The sequence below is a fragment of the Calonectris borealis genome, chromosome 3, assembly GCF_964195595.1.
Source record: "Calonectris borealis chromosome 3, bCalBor7.hap1.2, whole genome shotgun sequence".
Classification (NCBI taxonomy): Eukaryota; Metazoa; Chordata; class Aves; order Procellariiformes; family Procellariidae; genus Calonectris; species Calonectris borealis.
In genome coordinates this window covers 93093456-93115798 of record NC_134314.1, presented here as the reverse complement: position 1 = coordinate 93115798, position 22343 = coordinate 93093456, and the positions used below count along the sequence as shown (strand labels likewise).

The following is a 22343-nucleotide window of genomic DNA, read 5'->3' as shown; positions in this document are numbered from 1 at the left end:
CTATATGTCGCAGCCTGAGAGCACCTGACCAAGATCCACCATACACATCCACATCTCCAGGACTAAGGGGGCTGGAAGGGGTTTACAGGGGTCCAATGGACAGGAGAGCAGCAGCCTGGGCTGGTTTGATTCTTCCCGTAGGGGAAATTGGTATTACATGGCTTTTCCAGTGCTGGCACAGCGTAGGGAGTGATGTACGGCTCCAGCCAGGACGCTGCAGTGAAGCTGCCCGAGGACCATGTGGAATCCCAGAGCTACAGCTCCCAGTGAGGGTGGGGAGGGAAGGAGCCGTAACAAACCCAACCAGGGAAAGAACAAACACGAGGAGAGCTGAGCTCAGTTCTGCAGCTTGACAAATCTTCTGCAGAGCCTTTGGTAGCCCATGGAAATCAGCTACCCCAGTTACAGCCCTGGTGCGAGCTGACAGCCTGAGTGGCTGCTGCTCCCAGAAGTAACCGTTCTGCAAAACCATGGATCTCATTGCAAGAGAGCAAACAAGATTAGTTTGTTCAAGAAGCAGTTGTATGCAAAACAAACACTAACTGCACAGTGTCCGAGTGAATTTCTTCTAGAGGGGCCAGGATGTTGCACAGTTGCCATTCACACCTCCCATGCCTCCAAAATTTGGGTGATGAAAAACCCTGTGTAGCTAGGAAAAAAAAAAAAATCACAACCGACAAGTCACAGAATGACAAAGCAACGCTGTTTTCCCTGTCCTCAGGGGAAATTTTAACTGCCTGCTCCGGGTTAGCATCACACCTCCGACTGTTCTTCTCCCCAACCACAAGATCCATATGGGTTTCAAGAAACTGCTGGTTCCCACAGCATCGAAAGGAAAATAAGGCAGTTGTGGAACTGGATACAGACTGGAGAAGATGCCTTCCATCTTGTCCTACCCTGCAGTATTGCCACAACTGAATCAAAGAGAGAAATAAACAAAAGGTAGATGGAAAAAAAAAAGACAAAAAAAAGCTCAGAAATAAGGGCTAAACATTATGCCCAGAAGCAGCAGCAACTGAGGAGCAGGGTCAGGCTACGGACATACTGCCTTGCTTTGTATACTTCCAGCTGTGCAAGCAGGCTGAACGCAACCGTTACCTCAAAAAAGTGTCATAAACCTTCAGCTGCAGTGTTGAATTCGGGAGGAAAAAATCCAATCCCCCAAACCTCCAGCTTAGAATACGCACCCAGGCAAGGCTCCCAGACAGAACTTCTGAGATGCTGTGAGTAAATCCAAAACGAATGGGTTGAAGTCAAGGCAGGAAATTCTTACAGCCAAGTTTAGCCCAGTGGTGCTAAGGCAGCTTGCCAGGAGCCTTAATCTGTTTTTGTTTTTTAAAAAACTGAAATAGCCTACGGCTACTCTTTACCAACCACTATACACCTAGAAGCAAATATACAAAGAAACAGAAATGCCCGTATGTTGTGGTTTAACCCCAGCTGGCAACTAAGCACCACACAGCCGCTCGCTCACTCCTCCCCAGTGGGATGGGGGAGAGAATCGGAAGGGTAAAAGTGAGAAAACTTGTGGGTTGAGATAAAGACAGTTTAATAGGTAAAGCAAAAGCCGCACATGCAAGCAAAGCAAAACAAGGAATTCATTCACTACTTCCCATTGGCAGGCAGGTGTTCAGCCATCTCCAGGAAAGCAGGGCTCCATCACGCGTAACAGTTACTTGGGAAGACAAACGCCATCACTCCAAATGTCCCCCCCTTCCTTCTTCCCCCAGCTTTATATGCTGAGCATGACGTCATATGGTATGGAATATCCCTTAGGTCAGCTGGGGTCAGCTGTCCCAGCTGTGTCCCCTCCCAACTTCTTGTGCACCCCCAGCCTACTCGCTGGTGGGGTGGGGTGAGGAGCAGAAAAGGCCTTGACTCTGTGTAAGCACTGCTCAGCGGTAACAAAAACATCCCTGCGTAATCAACACTGTTTCCAGCACAAATCCAAAACATAGCCCATACTAGCTACTATGGAAAAAATTAACTCTTTCCCAGTCAAAACCAGTACACCATACTATTCCTTTCACGTTAAGCTTTTAGTCTTCAGGAGGTAATTTTCCCCTGAATTTGCAGATTGACCTGTCTTTAATAGCAGAACCAGTGACTGAGCCGTCTGTTAGTGAAGAATTATTTCTTTCTAGCCCTTCGAGGTACTGTTTCTTTGTCCTCCTGCCTATCTTGGGGCTACGAGATCCCTCCTTATTTGACTGCAGCTTTTCTTCTTTATGCCTGCCAAGGGCAATGTCATGAAGTACGGGCAGCCAGGACTCCTCTGCTGGAGCATCAACTCGCTGCTGTTGACGCACTGGGATTATTTTTGGCCCAAGCGCTTTTGGTTTTCTCTGGCACAGCCTAGCCATTACGACATACTCTGCTCTCTTATCCATGCTTCCTTTTTAGTACAGACATGCTTTCTGCAGGACTGCTGTCCCCGGCAATATTGCAATGCTGCCTAAGAGAACTAGAAAGAGCAAGAAAAATTATCCCCGATAATCGTTTAGTTGAGTTTTCCATTATTAATGATGCATCTTTATCCACGTGCATGGCTTTCCTTCTGAAGATGCTGGCAACGAAGCAACTGAAGGCAGTGAACGATGTTACACCGTCCCCGGCCCCCCAAATTTAAAATAATTTCTAAAAAGCTGCCAGAGCATTGCCTTAAAGAGTTTTTCTGCCTCCGGCCCCGCGGCCTCCCAGCCGCCTCGACAGAAACAGGCCATCACCCACCGCTTCGCGCAAACCCGCCTAGGGAGAACCCAGACCCGCGGAAGCAGCGATTTCAATTTATTATTTTTATTTCCCGCGGCATCCGCCTCCACCCGCCGCCCCCGGGCCCAGCGCAGCAGGCCCCCGCCCTGCCCCGGCGGCCCGGTCGCACAGGAGCGGCGGGAGGCGGCCCTACGGCGGCCGGGAGGGGTCCTGTGCGGCACACGGCATGCTGGGATTTGCGGTCCCGGTGGTGCCGCGGAGTCTTCCTGGGTGGGGAAGCGCTCGCTCGCTGACGCAGTTTGACCCTTCTGCCACCCCGTCCCCCTCCGCCTGTTGCCGCGACACCGCTCGCCACAGCACATTCCAGCGTGGGTTCCAGCGAGGGTTCCGCGGCGGGGAGGCGGGGGGGAGGGGTCCTTCCTCCGGGCTTGCCCGAGGTGCCGCCTGAACAGAAACGTGGGATCCTTGGCTCGTCCCCAGCCCCTGTCCCACAGAAACACCCCGGCGCCCGTCTTCGCACCCGCGCCTCCGTTTACCAACGCTGCCTGTCTCGGCGGGTAGGCGGGGACCGCCGCAGAAGGAGGCCGCGCCGATCAGGCATGGCGGCGGGGCAGCCCGAGAGAAGCCGGGTGAGGGGTCAGGCGGGGACCTGCTCCTCCCTCCCCCCCGCCCTCCCCCTCCACCCTGACATGCCAACCCGGCAGTCGGCGGCGCAGCAGCGTGCGAGCAGCGTACGTGGGGCCGCCGGGGCGGGGGGGGACGGGCACACGGTGGGGGCTCTTCGCTCCCCCGACACCGCAAGGCGGGGACGGGGTGCGACCGTTGAGCCCCGCCGCGGGGCCGGGCTGCGGGGGTGGGGGCGCGGTCGGGGGAGGGAGGCGGCGGGGCTGCGGGTACCGGGTGCGCTGAGTCCCGCTGTCGCGCAGGTTCCCCCTCCGTGCCCCGCCGCAGGATGGAGTTCGAGCTCCTGGAGAGCGACGTGCTGGAGTCGCTGGAGGACCTGGGGTAGGTGTCCGGGGCCGAGCGACGCCCGGTCCCGGAGCCGGCGCTGGCGGGGGAAGGGGAGGGGGCGCTTGGCGTCCCCGGGCGGCCGTTGGCGGGGCCGTGGCGTCCCCGGGCAGCCGGAGTGGACCGGGAGCAGGAGGGCGGCCCTGGTGTGGGCCCCGGGCGCGGGGGGCCGGTGTCCCCCCGCAGGGCCGCGGCCCAGGGCAGCACCTGGGGTGGTCCCTCTTCACCGGAGCTGAGATACCGGCCCTGTAGCGGGGCTGGTGCCGGTGCCGGCTGGGCTTGAGAAAAGCACCAAGCCACACAGGCAGTTTTTTGGCTGTACGGCCTTTGCGAACATTTTGCCTCTTCCTGCGTGCTGATCTCCCCGATTCCCGTGATGCCATCTCATCCCTGAGCCCTCTGTTCAATAGAGTGGTCCTAGCCGGGGGTGGGGAAGGGAGAAAGAAACCTTTTAAGAAAAGTCAGGGGAGAGGAAAGCTTTTAGGCTTCATGTTTAGTGAAAAATAATAGACAGCAAAAAAAATGGTAAACAACACAGTATTTTTTTTCCTTTACTTTCTTTTTTAATATAATATAGCACAGGAAACTTCTGTTGTTTAAGCCTGTTACTCTGTTAGAGTCAGTAAAAGTCATATAAATATGAAAGGGCAAGCAAGGAGAACATGCTCTACTGTAAGCTTGCATGTCTGTAAACTGTTGAGAGTTCAGACAAGAGGCAGTTACAATTTTACTGCTGCTGGTTCTATGCAAACAGCTGTATTTACTCACATTGGCCACATTCCCATAAATCACTTTGTGGCTAGAGTCATTATGCTCCAACAAGGATTATATTTCCAGGCTAAGTTGGTGATGATAGTTCCAAAGCTTGACAAATAGGCTTCTGTTTTGGCAGGTATTTCTCTGACTGAAATGTGAAAAGGTCTCAGCCATGATGCACATACCGTGATCGGCTTCTTTTTTTTGCCGTATGTTTAAAAGGATATTACTGGCTTGAAGAATTTGTGATTTGCGCTCCTTATCTGTGTAATTATAGACAGAAAGTGTTGCTGTCGATTTCTACCATAAATAAATAAAGCAAACAATGAAAGAAGATTAAAAAATAAGTCATATCAATCAAGAACTGGCAACAATGATTGAAAAGGAAGTTTGGAGGGCGAAAGACACGGGGCTTCAACAGTGTTGGTAACAACTGGGAAAACTACTGCATGTGACTAAAGGACTTTCTGTTTCCTTGTGTCTGGAAAGGCTGGGGTGTTTGAGGTTTTAAGCTCCATGATCCTTCACAGCTCAACTTATTTTTTCTAACCAGATACTGAAGACATTTCTAGTATATTACTTGATTATTTTTTTTAATAGCATTGCACATCAAAGAGTTATTTCTTTCCGGGTTTGTGCTCGAGGTGCTCAAATAGTGGCTTCTTGCCTTGTAAGTCAGTTTGTTGAACTATTGAAAAAGCAAACAAACCAGACAGCATAATGCTACCAAAAGAGTAGCATAGCTCTAGAACATGTGCTGTTGGCAGGAATGGAAGGAAAAAGCTGCTTGCAGTCAGGAATCTGCAAGTTGGATTACTGGCCCATAGATGTGTAGCTGAAGTCATAATTATCAGAGATAACATAGTCAAGATGTCATATCTGTCAAAAAAGAAAAGGATTCTCTGATGTGACCAGTGACTTAAATCCAGATTCTGCCAAAGCAAGAGGCTTGTCATCACTTCCCTTCTACTTTGATCTATAACTGGATGTTTCTATTCTGAGTCCCAGATGTTCCTATACACGGGTAGGTCTGAAACCTCTGTGGGACGGGACTTAAACTTGCTCTAATTAGCCTGTTGGAATTGTCTGGCCTACTGTGGTAATGTAGCAGGGTTGTAATACATCAGATTACAGCTTCCCACCAGCTGCTAGTAGATTAACTCTGTGTTACTAATCAAGCTGCTCTGTGAGGTAAAAATTATTTTTGAGTGTGGCTTCTTCATTTTGGATGAAGTAACAGGCTGTTACAAGTGAAGACCAAATCCTTTATATGTGGTGTTAAGCACAAGAACAAAGTGTGGAGAATAACATCTTAATTTGCTCTTTGAGAGACTTTTTTACTTCTGAGGTTTGCCAAGAGTTGACTGGACTCACTGGGTTGCTGTGACATAGTGGGTGATTTTACCTGGAAGTGCGAAAGGGGGATTTCGGTTGATTATGATCACTCTTGGATGTCTTTCTGGTTTGGGTGCAGTATATCAGAATAACACTGCATTTTTTCTTAAATACTCTGGTAAACTCTGACTTTGTGCTTCTACCTGGTTAATAAAGCAGTCTTCTCCCTACTCTTCCTCCTCCTGACAGAGTATCAGTACACAGATGTCCTGAAAACTATGTCCTCTAAGACCTGATCTGTAGACTCATGCTTTCTTACACTAGGCCTGATTTTGGCTTGTTTATGCAAAGAACTAATTCAATTTATTTTTTTTTGTGCCCATTTAAGAAGGTAACTTTTCAAAAGAGGATATTGTTTTGCAGGTCACTTTTGTAACATTTGTATTGAAGGCTTTGTTTTGCAGGGCAACCCTTTAATACGTGATCGGAAACGACAGAAAAGATGCACTAGTTCAGCAGTAATTATTCAACATACTGTAAAGCAGTGCTCAAGAATGATACTTTGAAACTGCAGTTGCCCCAGATCGGTATATTGTAAATAACATCTTCAAGAGATAGAGGCAGAGATGTTGCCGCTGTATGTGATAACATTCTCCAGGATGAAACCTTTGATGATGATATTTTGTGACACAGTCTCTTTGGCAGCAAGCGAATGTGCATGGAACTGCTGGATTTACTCAGATGTTTTCAATATGCTTTTTCTCATGGTTCAGTGCAGGAGTCTGATCAGTTTAGGTGATCAGTTAGGTGATCAGTTTAGGTGATTGCAGATGTGATGAGGGTGTAGCTCTCAATATGTATACAGCATAAAATAAATTATCACAGACATAGCAAACGTTAATAAACTGTGCTTTTGTTTTACTTGTCAGTTACAAAGGTCCATTGTTAGATGACGGAGCGCTGGCTCAGGCAGTCTCTCGTGGAGCCAGTTCCCCTGAATTCACCAAACTCTGTGCTTGGTTGGTATCCGAGTTACGGCTGTTCTGTAAACTAGAGGAAAATGTGCAGGCAACTAACAGTAAGTAGCCATAATTCTAGCACAAACGTGCAGTTAATGTCTGTTCTTGCATGCCATAAAGATTTGGGCTGACCATTGCTAAATCTGTTGTACCAGGGAGAATCATCTGCACACTGTCAGGTTTTGGATATTTTCCACCTCAAACTTGCCTAATGAACAGCCAGTAGAATTTGAAATAATAGTGAGGATCAAACAGTCTGTCTTCTGAAATTAGCTTTTTCTTGTAATTGTTCAACCATAGAGTTTTTTAAAAGTTCTTGGATGGATTTAAGGAAACATTAGTAGGGTTTTTTTAATTAGATCATGAGAATACTTTTATTTCAACACTTCTGTTTGTAATTTTGATGTAAAGAATACCTACTGTTCAAGGAAACATTCTCATGACTATAGTAACCATATTTTCTTTTTATTGTTGGTTACCTTAACTCTGTGCTTACTGTGTATTTTTCCCTCTTTATGAAACACTCTGTGAGAAGGAGTCTGAAAAATGTTTGTTTGTTTTTTTATCATTTTGTTGGAGGAAGCAAACCTTAGTTTTCCAGAAATGCTATTTTCAGTCAACTAGTCATGACATTCTACAGATTAAATTGTTAAATTGGTATGATAACCTGTACTTCTGAATATCTAGTGTATTAACTCATAATGCCTTTATGAGCTTAACTTTCAATCTACTCAGTGGCCAAAGATTGCTGCCTTTCACCTCAACATCTGTTCTTTTCCTTTTTCTCTCTGTTTTTGACATGTCCATCCTTTCTTCTTTGAGTGTATTTGACTCTCTTTCTCTACAACAATACAGCATCTCACCTCTTCTAGTAGTATAAGGTTCCTATTGTACATTTTGTGTAAAAATACAATCCAGCAGTATTCTAACACCTATTTCAAATTCTCTAAACACAGGGATAGAAACATTTTTTCTGTAGTACCGTCAAGTCCTACCTTCATTTTGTGTGACTTGAGTTTATAAATAAAAGACATTTTGGGTTGAAGTCCCTTTTTGAAAAGAAGGAAAACTGTTACCTCTCATTTATCACTATTTTTTGCATAACTTGGCTTAACAAGTTCAGATTGGTTTCACTAATTTCTGACACATGTGAGCTTACAGGGAGAAGTAGTAAAAACATGAGAGCTCATAAACCATATTATTCATGACTTTATCAGAACTATCTAATACATTTGTAGTGGGAACAGTTAGTTGTTACTTAAAATACCCCTGTAAAATTTGTGATGTTTTTAATGTCGCTTTTCATTGTAGAAGTTGCCAGTGGCTGTCTGTTGTAGCTGAGAAAAGCTGTCAGTGAAACGTAATTTTACAATAATGAGGAATATCATGGCTCCAAACAGGTTGTGCTGTGTCTTTGAGAAACCCAAAGAACACGTTTGGCTTCCATTAAAAGCAGGGTTTTAATGTTAACTAGCAACTGGAGCAAAGCATTACTATTTTTTTTTTTTAAAAAGAGCTAATTCATTCTAATCATAGCCAGAGACACATATATTAGCTGTAAACAAATTGTTATTCTTTTCCTTCTAAGGTCCAAACGAAGCAGAAGAATTTCAACTCGAAATGAGTGGGTTGCTGGCTGAAATGAACTGTCCATATGCATCATTAACATCAGGAGATGTGACAAAACGCCTTCATAATCAAAAGAACTGTCTCTTGCTGCTTAGTAAGTTAAAAGGGTGCTTGCAAGCAAATCTGTTTTTGTGTGAAAATCAGTATTGTTTCTTATACTTAATGAGATACTGGGTTTTTTACCGCAATGTATAAAAACAGTTACCTAAAATTATGACTTATATTTTTCTGTAATTTACAGTGTCAGAATATTATACTTTTGGGTCTCGTAAACTTACCAGTCACTCTGTAGCCAGTATATGTGGAAAGTACTCTGAATATTAACCTTTTTCACGTTCACTAGCAAAAAGCCTGTGCTATTACTTCTCAAAAGGTCCTCTGCAAGAGGGAATAGTTTGAAGACTTCTGCCAAGGTCTAGCCGCTGGACTTTGTTTAGAAGGGTTGTAAAAATGACTACTAACATCAAATGCATCATCAGTTTGGAGCCCCCACCATGATGACTTGCAAAGTGCAATAAGACTTGCGTTTTCCTACACTCTGACAGCAGTTGGAATTGTTGTGAACAAGAGAAAATGTTTTATCCCAACTCCCAGTTCTTTTAATCACCTCCCTTAGTAAATAGCTTCAATGTTGCTTTCTGCTGATTGAAAAGAAATTAGCAGTAGCAACGGTGATGTCTTGCCTTTACTTTTCCACCCAGCAGGTCTCAATACCTAAATAGGTTTTATCTCTGCCTAGGAAATGTTAGAGGAGAAGAAATGGTACTTAAATTTAGAAAAAGTGTGTGATGTTGATTCACATTTAAAAAAAAAAAAAAGATTTTTACAAGTATCAGAGTTAGAAATTGTAATACTAATTTTAATCTGATCTTAAATGCCACGTAAATTCATGTTTTATTTGCTTCCTCAGTTGCTGCTGATTCTTTAACTTTTCAAAACAGAAATTTAGTTCTGCCCTCAGCTGAGATGCGAGAAATGAATTACAGAGTAGGTTCCCGTATTTCAACAGTAGGAGAAAGATGAGTAGTAAGATTTAATCTGAATTTGTTTTGATAGTATGTTCAAAAATGTAAGATGAAGTGAGGTAATTATTGCATTCAAAAAATTTTGTACTCAGACAATCTGCCCTTCAGCTTATTCTCTGTAAGCCAAGGCATTCAGTAAATTTGGCTTGTCGGTGACACACTGATTATCCCAGAGGTCCTCTGTGATGTACGTTTTGGTAATATAAGGCCACATTCAGAAGCTGAACGCTGGTATCCCATCTGGCAGGAATACCATGTTTATTGTCAAATGTGGAATTGAAATAGATGCCAAATTGCTTTTGTGTGTACCGTGATAGTAATACCTAAAGCTTTTGCATTGCTTTCTTTACCTATATTAAGCTAACTTATTAGGTATCCTGTTGTATGGTGAGCCATAAACCCAGATTTTTTCAGGAAAAACAGAATAACCCTCTTTAATGGAATGCCAGGGTATTTTACATTTTAACAAGATGCAGCACAGTTTATATCAATTGGAAGATTTAGCAGTATTTCTGGGAGAGGAAAGCACCAAATAAACGTAAGTGGTTAGGATTTTCTTGGTGTGCAGCATCACTAGAATACAATACTGGCATCTTCAAAAAATAAAAAGTACCAGAGTTTCAGGTTGGTTCAGAAAATTCTTCAAAAAAGAATCACTATCTGGAGAATGTTTACGTCTTACAGTGACAGACTTAAAAATTTCAGTCTTTGTCAGAAGAGGTTGATGTGATCTCTGAATTCTTGAAACAAAATTCTGCTGCTAGTTTCTTTTTCAGGAGGTCCTAATGTGGTGTAAATTACTGAAAGTTGAATACAAGAAAAATCTGTATAAAGTACAATTGAAAACTTACAAAGAATTCTTCCCTGCTTTATGTATTTTAAGAATTTTATAATTTATAAGGTGTTCTGTATCTTTAGCAGAAGACATTCTAGAGATCTAGAAGAAATTCTAGAGATCATTAAAATGCTTTGTTCTTTTCTTAATCTTTTGATCTGTCCCAATTTTATAGGTAGTAAGCTGCTTTTGTATAGCCATGGGTTTACATCCTTGCTCACAAGTCTGTCTTTATCAGTGCAGTATCTATTTTTTAATCCTTATTTTTAGAAATAATTATTTCCGTTACTGTTACGGTCACCCAGTATGATTCATGATAAAAGTATTGTTAAACCTGTGCATTTTTTCCAATTGAAACTTTAAAGTTGTGACAATTGCAAGCAAAGGCTGTGCGCTAAATTTATATCACTGTAACCTACACCTAGTGCTGAAATTTTGGATGTAGACCGTGTTCCAAAATTATGTGATTTTAATATTTTTTTTGTTTGTTTGATAAAGGAGTTATAATGTGATGGTAGGCTCTTGCAGTTCTGATATTGAAGAGCACTGCAGGCATTCTAGTTTCTATCTCATCAGTTACTGCCTTCCTTTCTGGAATTATTATAAACCTGAATTCTCAATAGTAATTTTAAAAGTGGGGTTATTTTTGCACTCTGCATCTTGCCTGGAGAAGTAGAGGAGATTCATCCAACATTTAACTTCTCTCTACTCATTTCCTTGCTTTGTTTCCTAGAACCTCAAGGAGTGCTTGCTCGTCTAGCTTAAAGTGCATGTCCCAGTCCCTCATCCTGCTTATTTCCATGTTCCTAGTCTCCTGTCTTTGCTGGGCAAAGCCTGAAGGAAAAGAGCTGTGCTCTGTTGAACTCTGTGATTAATACCTGTTGGAATCATAGGGATTTTTTCCAGGCTTTAATTGGTTGTACTAAACCTTTCCCCTGTTTGTTGTGTTTCTAGCGTTGGGCTCAGTGATAATTAGAAATATGAGCGTTCTGTGGATACCAAAATTATAGCCCTAACTCTTTCTAAAACAGTCCATTTGCACATTTGTTGGTTGTAAGCACTTGAGTTCTCACTGGTTCTAAAATAATTTAACTCGGCTATATCTGATGCTGAAATCTAATTTTTCTTACCCCAGCATACCTCATCTCAGAACTGGAAGCTGCCAGAATGCTGTGTGTGAACGCCCCTCCTAAAAAAGCACAGGAAGGAGGTGGCAGTGAAGTCTTTCAGGAGCTAAAAGGCATTTGTATTGCTTTAGGCATGTCCAAGCCTCCAGCCAACATAACGATGTTCCAGTTCTTCAGTGGAATTGAAAAAAAAGTAAGATTCAAAGGAACAAAACTAGAATATTTATGATGTTACTATTTTGATGGAAAATAGTTCTGCTACCAGGGAGAGATTTGCCTCTTGTGAAACTCCAGTGTTTGAATTGTGAAGGAGAGTTAACATGGTTTATTGAGTATGCCAAGAATCAGGATTTTGAAAATGAATTTAAAGGCTTTTTCCACGCCAAGGCACGAGGTCAGGGACTACTGCTATCATTGCCTTACGGGGTGAGGTATTTCTTACTCTGCTCTAGCTTTTAATGTCATCACCTGTTGCAGGAGACATGGAAAATGCTGAACTTTGGCCTCAGAAGGAACGTTAAGGAGAAATGTATTCCAAGAAATACACCTAAACAAATTTTTACAGGAACCTACTGTTTTAAAAATGTTCAGGTTAAAAGGTGTTGCAACTAAAGTCAAGTTTACACCTTTTCCCTAAGGCTTCATCAGTTCTTGTGGTTCCATTTATTTTTGTTCCTTTACATGTATGTGTTCTCCAGGTTGATGTTGGGTTTTTTAAAGAAATTTACTTTTGTTTGAAAACTTCTGTAAAGCAGAGAAATGAAGTGGAATGTCCAGTGCACAGACCAAAGGTGGGGGACAGAAAGTTTTTAAGTTACGTTCAGTAATTTAACTTGCAGGATAGGGGAGAGCAGAACAACAGAGGAGAACCTTTGTGAACTTTAAAGAACAGATATGATTACAAAGCTCCCCAGAATACTTTCAGAGAAGTTTTTTGACTAACCTTTTAGTTGCATTGTACTTAAATCCAAGCAACTGAAAATAATGCTTCATTTCTTTGCAAGAGATCAGTTGGGATTGACCTGTTTAAGAAGAGGAGGATGGTTTTCAGCAGGAGTCTGAGGTGTAGAATGGAAGCAGTTTGTTTTCTGGTTTTGGCATTGTCATGGGCATTAAATAGTTAGATACATAAGAAATGTGTGCTTCCATTTTCTATAAAAGGTAGAAAATATTAATTACAATGAGCAATGCTAGCAAGCTTTGCTGGTGAAAAAGACTATAAAAATACAGACTAGAAACTAGATAAAAATCTTTTTAATCTGGGAATTCTGTTATGTTTTACTAATTGACTTTTCTTTTACATTGTCTTGCTTTAAAGTCAAACTTGCATACACCTTGCAAGATCATTAAGGTTAAATGAGTACTATCTCATTGATTTATATCCATAGGTGGTTATGCTAAAAAAAAAGTGAACAGTCCTTATAGTGTAATAAAATACATCAGGAATTTCTAACCTACAGAGCTTTTTAGAAATCATACATAGCTGTGGTGCTTACAGTCCAAACACTTCAGATGTTGGTAGTATTTGAGAAGGAGAAAGTAAAGCTGAACTGATTTCACTTTGTAAATGAAAATACATCACAAAGTTGAACAAAATGTGAAAACTTAAATAACATAGAGTGAAGATTTTACTCTTGACTGTAAGATGATAGTTATAACAAGAGATCACCCTAAAGTTTTCTTTTTTTTAAAAAATGAGTCTTAGAATGGCAATATTCTGATCTAGCCTGTGAAAATCAAGCTACCTTTTTCTTTGCACATACATAATACAGTTTGGAGTAGGATCTTTGTAAAATTGACTCTCTTTGTTAATGATCCACCACGTTAAAAAAAGAAACTGCTGATACTTCAATGAACTGCTACTTCTGCTATTCCTAAAGCACTTGGTTTTAAAATCTTCAAGTTAAACAAATTGGGCTCAGCACCTTTGGAAAACCAGGTCACTGAATGTGTTAAATCAACTGCTGGAATGAACAGCCAAGGAAGTTGAAAAATGTCATTTGCAGCAGTGGAAAAGTGAAGTTTCATAACTCCAATCTGCTTTGATCCAAGTTTTTGTTGCTGCTACTCTGTTTCTTCCTTCTGAAGTCCTCAGAAATTCTGAGATGGGAAAGATAACCTAAGTTGTGCCCAAACTTTTAAAATGCAAATTAAATTTAAATTTTCGTATTTAAGATTTTCTCCTTTTGATTGTAAAGAGGGGTCCTTCTTTAGGTGGTGTTATGTTTCACATAGTCTTAATACAACCTTTTTGATACAAGTGTGGGGTTTTTTCCTGAATTAAAGAGATGATGTGTAGAATAATCCCTCTGTCTTCAAGGGGAGCTTTACCTCGTGGAATCTTTTTATTTTAACTGTAGATCTACTCTATAGTCCCTTTTCTTAATTTTTAAATAATGATAGCTGAGACTACCAGAAATACAAAAATAATTGCTTTCCAAAAGAGGTGTGCTTGGTTCTCTGTCCCAGAGAAAACAACTTGATATTGGAGGTTGTTTTGTCATGCCTATGACTGTCCAAGAGTCCTCTCCTGTAATTTGGATCTTAAAAAGCTAATTTTTTTTAGCCAATGCTTATATTTTTATATGTCTCCTGACAGCTGAAGGAAACCCTAGCAAAGGTTCCACCTAATCATGTTGGAAAACCTTTATTGAAGAAACAGCTGGGACCAGCTCACTGGGTAAGTAGTTGCAGGTATTGGAGCCCATTTCCCTTTTTCAGGTATATGAAGTATTGATCTTGATTCTGTGTGTAATGTTGCACAATTATTTTTCTCATCTCTTTCTGAAGATGAGAAGACAATTTCTTGCAGTATTTTACATATATGTTGGTACAATAAATGTTCAGCAACTGGTATGATCTTAGGCTTATGAATCTGTATGTCCAGATGCTGGTAGAAGTTTTCCGAAATAAAGGAGATTTACAGTGGTGGTGCTGACCTGCATGCTTGTGCAATAGCTTAAGCCTTCCTCTCCTGGCCCTTGCCAGCACTGTCTGTGTGACCTAGCCTTGCTGAGACGGTGTCACGTGCCCTCCTATGGCTTCTTTCCAGCTAACCTGTGGGTCTTCCCATCATTTCCTCCTCTCTTTCTGTCCTGCTGGAGTAGTCTACTTCCTTCATAGCCTCTTCTCCAAGAAGTAGTGGGTGTGCAGGTGGAAGCTGGGAGAGGCTGTACACCCAGCACCAGAGCCACAATTATCTCCAGCTGGGTTTTGTCACCTGCTGTTCTAGAAGGATGGTGCCTGGGTTAGATACTGCTGCTGCACCAGCACAAAGCTATGGCTGCTGCTGCAAGACTGCGAGTCTCTCTTGTGTCCCTTGCTTAAGGTTGAAGCTCATCTACTCCCAACAGTCTGCTTCCGTCAATGCTTGTGTTGTTGAGGCTGAAAGTGGGCCCCACTGCCCTCCTCCGGGCAGGCTTCAGTCAATACATAAATCATTTCCTTAATGGTGCATATCTCAACTGTTGCTCTGCCTAGACCACTGTCTGCTACCAGGTGTGTTTCTAGTGATGGCTTTTCCCCGTAGGGCACTTTGTTGTCTTGTCTGTATGCAGACTGTGCTTTAATCAAGATCCTCTTACAGTACTTTACTTAGTTTTAGTCCTCTATCTTTGCTTTATCTTTGTCCTTAAGCTTACTACTTTTTAAGAAGGCAAGGACACCCTGGTCCCTAGGACTTACGTATGTCCTTGCATCTCCTTCAGCTTGTTGCATGTACTATTTTCTCACTTTTGCTTCTCTGTCGTGGTGGGTGTTGGGAAATGCTGAGGAAACAGAGCCTTCGAAGCCTTCAGGAAAATAGTGCCAGCAAGCATAGCTTTCTGTGGGCCCATTTGACAAGGTGGATAATTGCGGATTTAAGCCCTGCTTAATATGTCTGTGTGTCTTATTCTCTTCCATCCACATAGTTTATTATCTTAAGTAGAAACATTTTATCTATAATCTATAGGTTATGTTTGCAAATTTTTGTTTCAGGAAAAAATTGAAGCAATTAATCAAGCCATAGTCAACGAATATGAAGTCCGAAGAAAACTGTTAGTCAAACGTTTGGATGTTACTGTGCAGTCCTTTGGCTGGTCAGATAGAGCTAAGGTACAAACAACTTGCTGTGAAGTCCTGGTTGATGGTAATGCTTTGTAATAAGTATCTCTGGAAAACTCCTTCATTGTTTCATCCTCCATGAGTAAGAAATAACCACAGGAGTTGTCTGGTTTTGGTTTGAGTTTCTGAAGAAGTTTATGACAATGTAAGATGACTAAAAAAATTTTACTTAAAACTGATTTGTTAGATTTTAAAATAGTATGTAAAATGAGAAGATAGACTGTGTGTAACTATACACCAAAGCCAAAACATACAGTTAAACAGACCACTAGAAAAAAATAGTAAGAGGAGATTACTGATCCAACCATTTGCCTTCAGAGTGCCATAATGTGAATCATAAAGTGCTGTGTCTGTGTGATGGTAGAAGAGCATCTTCCTGTTGACCATCCCTTAACTTACTTTGTGCTGTCCACAGTGATCAGATTTCCTTAACTCAAAGTGTGTCTGCAAGCACAACTCCACAGATGCACATGAGAAAAGCTGCTAAGGCACTACTTGTTCTTACCTCATAGACAGGGTAATATTTTATGTGCTTCTTTTGTCTTTGAACCGTGCAAGTGGCTGTGACATGACGTCTGTACTCTCTGAGTATGTGATACATATTCTGCTTTTAAAAACAATTACATGGTTTCCCTATTTCATGTATTTCATAGTGAAAAAGGAATGACAAGATTTAAAAAATAGTACTTATAACTTACTTTCTAGGACTAAACCAGATCTGCTAACATGCTGTTAATTATGCTGCTGGCAGTGTTTGAGACTGAGTTATTACTGATAAACTGTGACACATGAATCATCAAGTGTTTTTTCTTGATAAATGATTTATTCAAAAAGCAACTGTATTGTAATAATGAACTGTGACGTCTCCCCTTTTCTGTTTCATCACCTGGGCAGGACTTCTACTGGTGTCCTATCTCTTAAACCTCGTATTCTTCAGGTCTTCTAGTAGATGGCTGAAGAACTATCTGATTGTTTGAATATTTTAATAGTGAATGAAAATGGGTAGAAGTATGGATTAGGTTAAAAACCAGGGACTTCTAGTTGTGTTATAGCTTTGGCATCCAAATCCATGTTTGTTCTTTTTTTCTGGGAGAATTCTCAGATGTTTTTGAACTTGACTCCTTATATGAAATCCTTTCACAAAACCCCACAAATTGTATATATGATATTGATATCTATTGAAATGCAAATCTAAATTTTTTAGGACCATAACAATACGAAATTGGAGAATGTGGCTATAGTATTCCAGACATGCAATACAGTTTGTTTTAACAGTAACTTTTAGCAATGCTTTAGTACATGATGGTAATTTATGTTTTTTTATTTTAAAATTTGAGAAGCATCAGAATACAGTAGTATAACTAAATAGTTACTTCTCCAGATAGTAGAAACACCAGTAAAAACTTTATTATTAGGGTTTTTTTAAGATCAAAAATTTCAAGTTTCACCTAAAAGAATAATATCATAGACCAAAATACTGTGCTCAGAGCTTAGTCAAGCATGCCAGGGAAAAACATACTACTGCTCTGGTGAATACTGTTGCTTCTCATGTCTTCAGTCAGCATCAGGTAAATGATGTGCATGTTTTCCTTCATTTTGAATAAACCCTGTTCAACTTGTAATATAAAAGTAGAAGCTTTTGGTTCTAAAAACTTAGCATTGAGTCACTTGGAAATGCATACTCTCGATTCTTCCCAGTTCCAGTTTTCTGCCTTTAGATGGAAAATAGGATTTTAGGATTTTAAAATTTGCTTTTAAGTTCTTGCCCTGTCAAGAGATTTGTTGGAAAACCTGGTTTGTCTGTCCCCACTGCTGTCATCTGGGATCCAGACAAAAAGCAGCCCTTTTGTCTGTGTGCAGATTGCAATCTGGTTTATCCTAACTGCATCACACATTATACTCTGTTGATAACTGAAGATAGATGTAACTCATGTATTAACTCACGTCTGGTAGCACAGATTTCTGTTGTGTCTGTCAGTTGGAAAGCCGCTGTCATACTTTTGAGGTGTTCAAAAAAGCCAGTACGGTTAATGCCAAAAGGCAGTAGAGGAAGAGAGATTGCATACAAGGCAAAGTTGACGTGTAGGATCTCGTTTCCAGCTTGGGCACTAGGTATGCGAGACAAAGGACTAAATTAGAACAAGCACTTCGGAGCTTTAGTTCTGCCAGTACCTCTTGATGGCTTGCCTTTGTGAAGAAGCTGACTGGCGTGAAGAGTGTGAAAGAGTTAACACAGCCTTTTTCTGCCGATGCAGTGTTGGAGATAAGGTGATGCTAGCCTAACTGGAGTGGGTGTGGGTCAGGGTGCAGGCAAAGAAGGAGGTCTGGAGGCTGGTCACAGACCAGCGTTTCACTTCAGTATCTTTTAGACATTAGCAGTAATTCATATGACTATATGACACGCTTCTATTCTGTGTTTGACTGCCTGGAAGTACTACAGTCTGCATGTATATATTGTTAATCTTAAAATTGTCAGAAGATCAGTGTCTTGTCAGTTCAGTCAGGATAGTGTTTCCTATATTACTTAAGAAATTAATTTGACAAATGCTAGCTTTGTGGCAGTGATTCTTAGTTACAAAGTCGTTCTCACTGTTTTTATATTAATTTTTATTCTATTTGCAGTACTGTCTTGTTCTTCAGTGTTGATTTGATTCTTTTGGTGAGGTGTCCCATTGCTTTCCTATTACTTTAGCTGACTGGGTTTTGTTTTTCTTCTCTCCAACAGAGTCAAACAGAAAAATTGGCTAAAGTCTACCAGCCAAAACGTGCCCTCTTATCTACTAAGTGCACTATTTCCGTTGCAAATCTCTTGGCAGCTCGGCAGGATCTGTCAAAGATTATGAGAACAAGCAGTGGGTCCATCCGAGAGAAGACTGCATGTGCCATTAATAAGGTACCTTTGGTGACAAATGGCTTGTTCTGTTATGAATATTTAAGTAACTTGAATGTAGTAATAAATCCAACTTTTTTAGGATTGTAAGTGGAATTTGGAAATAAAGGATAAGAAACTTGGTGTTTGTGCACTCTAGATTATGCGTCAGTGCATTATGGGAACTGCAATTTCACCTCTTTAGGTTCAGAGTGCGCCTTGTTAGGGGCAGTAAAAAATTGCTGAAACATCTTTGATTACTTTCAGTGGGAGTAGACCTGCTTGTCTTATCAGAATTACTGATATCATCACACTGCTGCTACCTAATTCTGTCACCATGTCTACAATAACACCTCCGTAGTAACTATGTTTCTGGTCTATGTAAATAGAATGTATTAAGGTCACAAAGCAAGGATCTCACAGGTTAGGTTATAGTCAAGTGTGTAGTTTTAGCAATGACATAGTAGGAATACAATTTAGTCTAAGCAATTTCCCTTGTTTCAAAAATCATGATTTTACAGGAGTAATAGGCTCGCAAAAGTACATGTGCTGAATTTGAAGCTCAGTAACTATGTACAGCAGTGTACTTGGTACTTTAAAATTTATGGGTGTACATGCATGCTTTTCTCCATACTGGGTACCAGTTGTATTTCAGGTAATAATCTAATTCATTTAGGATGGAATGGTGGTCTGCTGATTTGACCACCCCCCCTCCACCCCAAATAATTTTTACACCTTTTTAGTTAGTTGGAGTGTGGAATGTAAAAGAAATTAAGTGGGAAGACAGGTGTGACTAACAAATGTATGTTTTACTAGAAATGCAGTACTGCCCTGCTGCTGATCCATATCCTGTTAACTTATCTCCATTATCAATAGTAAATGTTTTCGAAGACAGTAACATAAAGTAACAAAGTAACCAGCTTCTATTTAAGTTTTTCTGTTATGTCACTTTAAAACTGGAAGCAATGCAAGTGTACTGTCCCATTTTTAAGTCTTGCTAAATTCTTAATGTCACAGCATCCTTGGACAGCTGAAGATCTTCTAGAGTCTTGCTCAACTCTGGTCAGCATTGTCTGACACCTGTTTGTCTGTGTGTGTCCTTACTGAAAAATAAAAATCTTTGTGCTTGGTTTACAAAAGATATCATCTTAGCCAATGGCTTCTACAGCAATTCAGAGCACTATTTAGGAGAGAGACTGTGTTGCACTGTACTTGTGGTTGTTTGAGATTAGCAGTCTGCACTAGTAAATAGTTTAGTGAAAGACTGTATTGATGCTGCCTCTACTGGTGTGCCTGCTGTTTGAACAAAAAATCCAGGTCTCCAGACGTGCCTTGTTAGCAGGGCTTGGAGTATTCGGTAATCCCTGTTTAATTTTTATTAATTGGAGACAAAGGTCTGTCATATTCAAATATACGAAAGTTTGCCTTGATGAAATCCTCTAGGTGTAAGAACCCTTGAGCGGCTGCTGTTTGTGTGCGTGTCAGTAAGCGTGACTCTTCTGTGAGGTGTTACAACTCCTACGGCAGTTCTCCCTTTCCCTTTGCAGGTGCTAATGGGCAGAGTGCCTGACAGAGGAGGAAGGCCCAATGAAATTGAACCGCCACCTCCTGAGATGCCACCGTGGCAGAAAAGACCAGAGGCTGGTCCGCAACAAGGTGGCGGCAGAGGAGGAAGAGGGGGCTACGAATCCTCATATGGAGGGCGAGGAGGTTATGACCATGGGGGTCACGACCGAGGAGGAAGAGGAGGCTATGACTCATCATATGGAGGGCGAGGAGGGCACGAACAAGGAAGCCATGATCGAGGGGGACGAGGAGGACGTGGTGGTTATGATCATGGAGGCAGAGGAGGTGGAAGAGGAAACAAGCTTCAGGGAGGTTGGACAGATGGCGGAGGTGGTGGCTACCAGGATGGCAGCTACAGGGAGAGCAACTACAGAGATGCAGGTTTTCAAACGGGTGGCTACCACAGTGGTGGTGGCGGTGGTGGCTACCAAGGAGGAGGCTATGGTGGTTACCAGTCGTCTTCATATTCAGGAAGTGGCTACCAAGGGGGTGGTGGTGGTGGCTACCAGCAAGAAAACAGATACCAAGATGGTGGGTCCCACAGTGACCGAGGGGGTGGGCGTGGTGGAGGGAGGGGTGGCCGTGGCAGTCGCGGTGGCCGTGGAGGTCAAGGAGGAGGCTGGGGGGGCAGAGGTGGACAGAACTTTAATCAAGGAGGGCAGTTTGAGCAGCACTTCCAGCATGGAGGTTATCAGTATAATCAATCTGGCTTTGGACAAGGAAGACACTTCACAAGCTGAGGCTGCTAAAAACTTTTGCTTCAGCAGAGCTCACGTAATAGAAATCTGGTTTCAGAGGCCTGGCTTAATTGCTGCTTGAATTAGTACAGGTTTGTACACGGCAGGTAGAATCTCTTTGGGTGGGATGTTTTGCACTGAGCAAAGTACAACTTTCTGTAGACCTCTCCTCCCCCTCACCCCCCAACCTGTCTGCATTGAATGCTTCATCACCACCCACTGCACCCTAAACATCAAATAATAGCCATGCTTTTTAGATGTTGGACTGTTTGTTTCCCTCTGCTCAAAACACTTTTGTTCTGAAACTACCTGCTGTGTTTGCCCTCTGCTTTGATTTAGAGAAATATCAAGACCTGTCTGGTCAAATTTGTCTTATTATAATACACAATAGAACTTCTGCATTTTTCCCCCTAATTATCGTTCAATTACGTGTTCTAAAAACAGTTCTGAGTATTGCTTTTTGGCTTGCTGGCCTCTCGTTTTAGTCACGAAGATGTTACACACACATGCGTGCGCGCACAGTGAACTCCCTCTGACAAACAGGTTTATTGTCTATTGTATGAGCTCTACTGTGGATGCCGTGTTCGGTAGCCTTATTTCCTGCTAAACAAAGTTTTCCCACCTGCTCAACACTGAAGACTGCGCCAAAATCTGCAAAGATCATTTAAAACTAAGCTAAATTGTGAACCGATAGCGTGTGTAGGCCTGTAGTTAGGTGTAGCAATTCAAACTGACCTGCATCCATCCAAAACAAGTTGCTCCTTCTCCAAATGTAATTTTTACTTGAAATCAGCTAGAAGAAATGACAAACTGAAATTTATTTTATTTGCAAGTTAATACCACTGGCTCAGCAAATCTAGGGCAATTTGTTTTGGGGGTTGTCTTTTTAAAGAAATGCACTACGGCCTGGGAAGATTAGTTCCTGCCTAGAGGAAGCCCTTTTATTATTGCTGCAGAAAACAAAGCCTGGCTGAGTTTGATGTTCTAATGTTTTTGTTTTTTTTTCTTTACTGAAAGCCACATAAATGCTTCTTGCTGGGTTTTTTGTGTACATAAACATTGTCAAGCTGTGAAAGAAAATGGCTGAAGATGTGCTGTTGTATAAAAGGTGAGCAATAAAAGTATCTGTATGTTCCCTTTGCTTTAGTTTCTTTTCCTTCTTGGTAGTAAAAAGCAGTTGCTACAGTAGCTGGGAATTCATGAGGATTTCTGTCTGCTTCATCTAGTTTACATTTTAATCTGTATTTTAGATGTTCTAGTCGTGCCAGCTGTACTGTGCATTCTGCCTCCTGAGAAGCTGTCAGAACAGGCGCGGACAGGAGGAATTGATCTTCAATTGCTCTGAGTTTTGTTCTATTCCTCCCTCTGAACTGGTGTAGCAGCATGTAGTATTCTCTCTTGGAGGTCGCCGTGTAAAGTTATTCTTAAGCTGTGTGAGCACCCGTCTCCCAGGTTATGCTCCTGCATGCCATGTGAACATGGTATGCTGCCTCTGGGAACTCTCCTGATGTTCTCTAGCTTTGTGGAAAACGTAGGTTCCTGCTACTGTGCTCAGGTCACTGTAGCAGAGGCTATGCTCATCAGCCTCTGGCTACCTGAAGCGTCCTTGGGGCTGAATCCA

The 22343-nt window shown here is 41.8% G+C and overlaps 1 protein-coding gene across 3 annotated transcripts; it reads left to right on the top strand.

Moving 5' to 3' along the window:
• The first annotated feature begins 3284 nt into the window (after positions 1 to 3284).
• Positions 3285 to 21857, top strand: FAM98A (family with sequence similarity 98 member A). Of its 3 annotated transcripts, XM_075146700.1 has the most exons (9): positions 3327 to 3443; positions 3639 to 3717; positions 6741 to 6889; positions 8419 to 8553; positions 11455 to 11639; positions 14046 to 14126; positions 15425 to 15541; positions 18276 to 18443; positions 19967 to 21857. In XM_075146700.1, exons 2-9 carry the CDS (start codon positions 3665 to 3667, stop codon positions 20723 to 20725), a joined length of 1647 nt encoding a protein of 548 aa, XP_075002801.1. In that variant the 5' UTR covers positions 3327 to 3443; positions 3639 to 3664; the 3' UTR covers positions 20726 to 21857. The 3 variants fall into 3 exon arrangements, with proteins under 3 accessions (XP_075002802.1, XP_075002799.1, XP_075002801.1); XM_075146701.1 differs by lacking the exon at positions 6741 to 6889 and having other exon boundaries at positions 3285 to 3341; XM_075146698.1 differs by lacking the exon at positions 6741 to 6889 and having other exon boundaries at positions 3297 to 3443.
• The last annotated feature ends 486 nt before the right edge of the window (positions 21858 to 22343 follow it).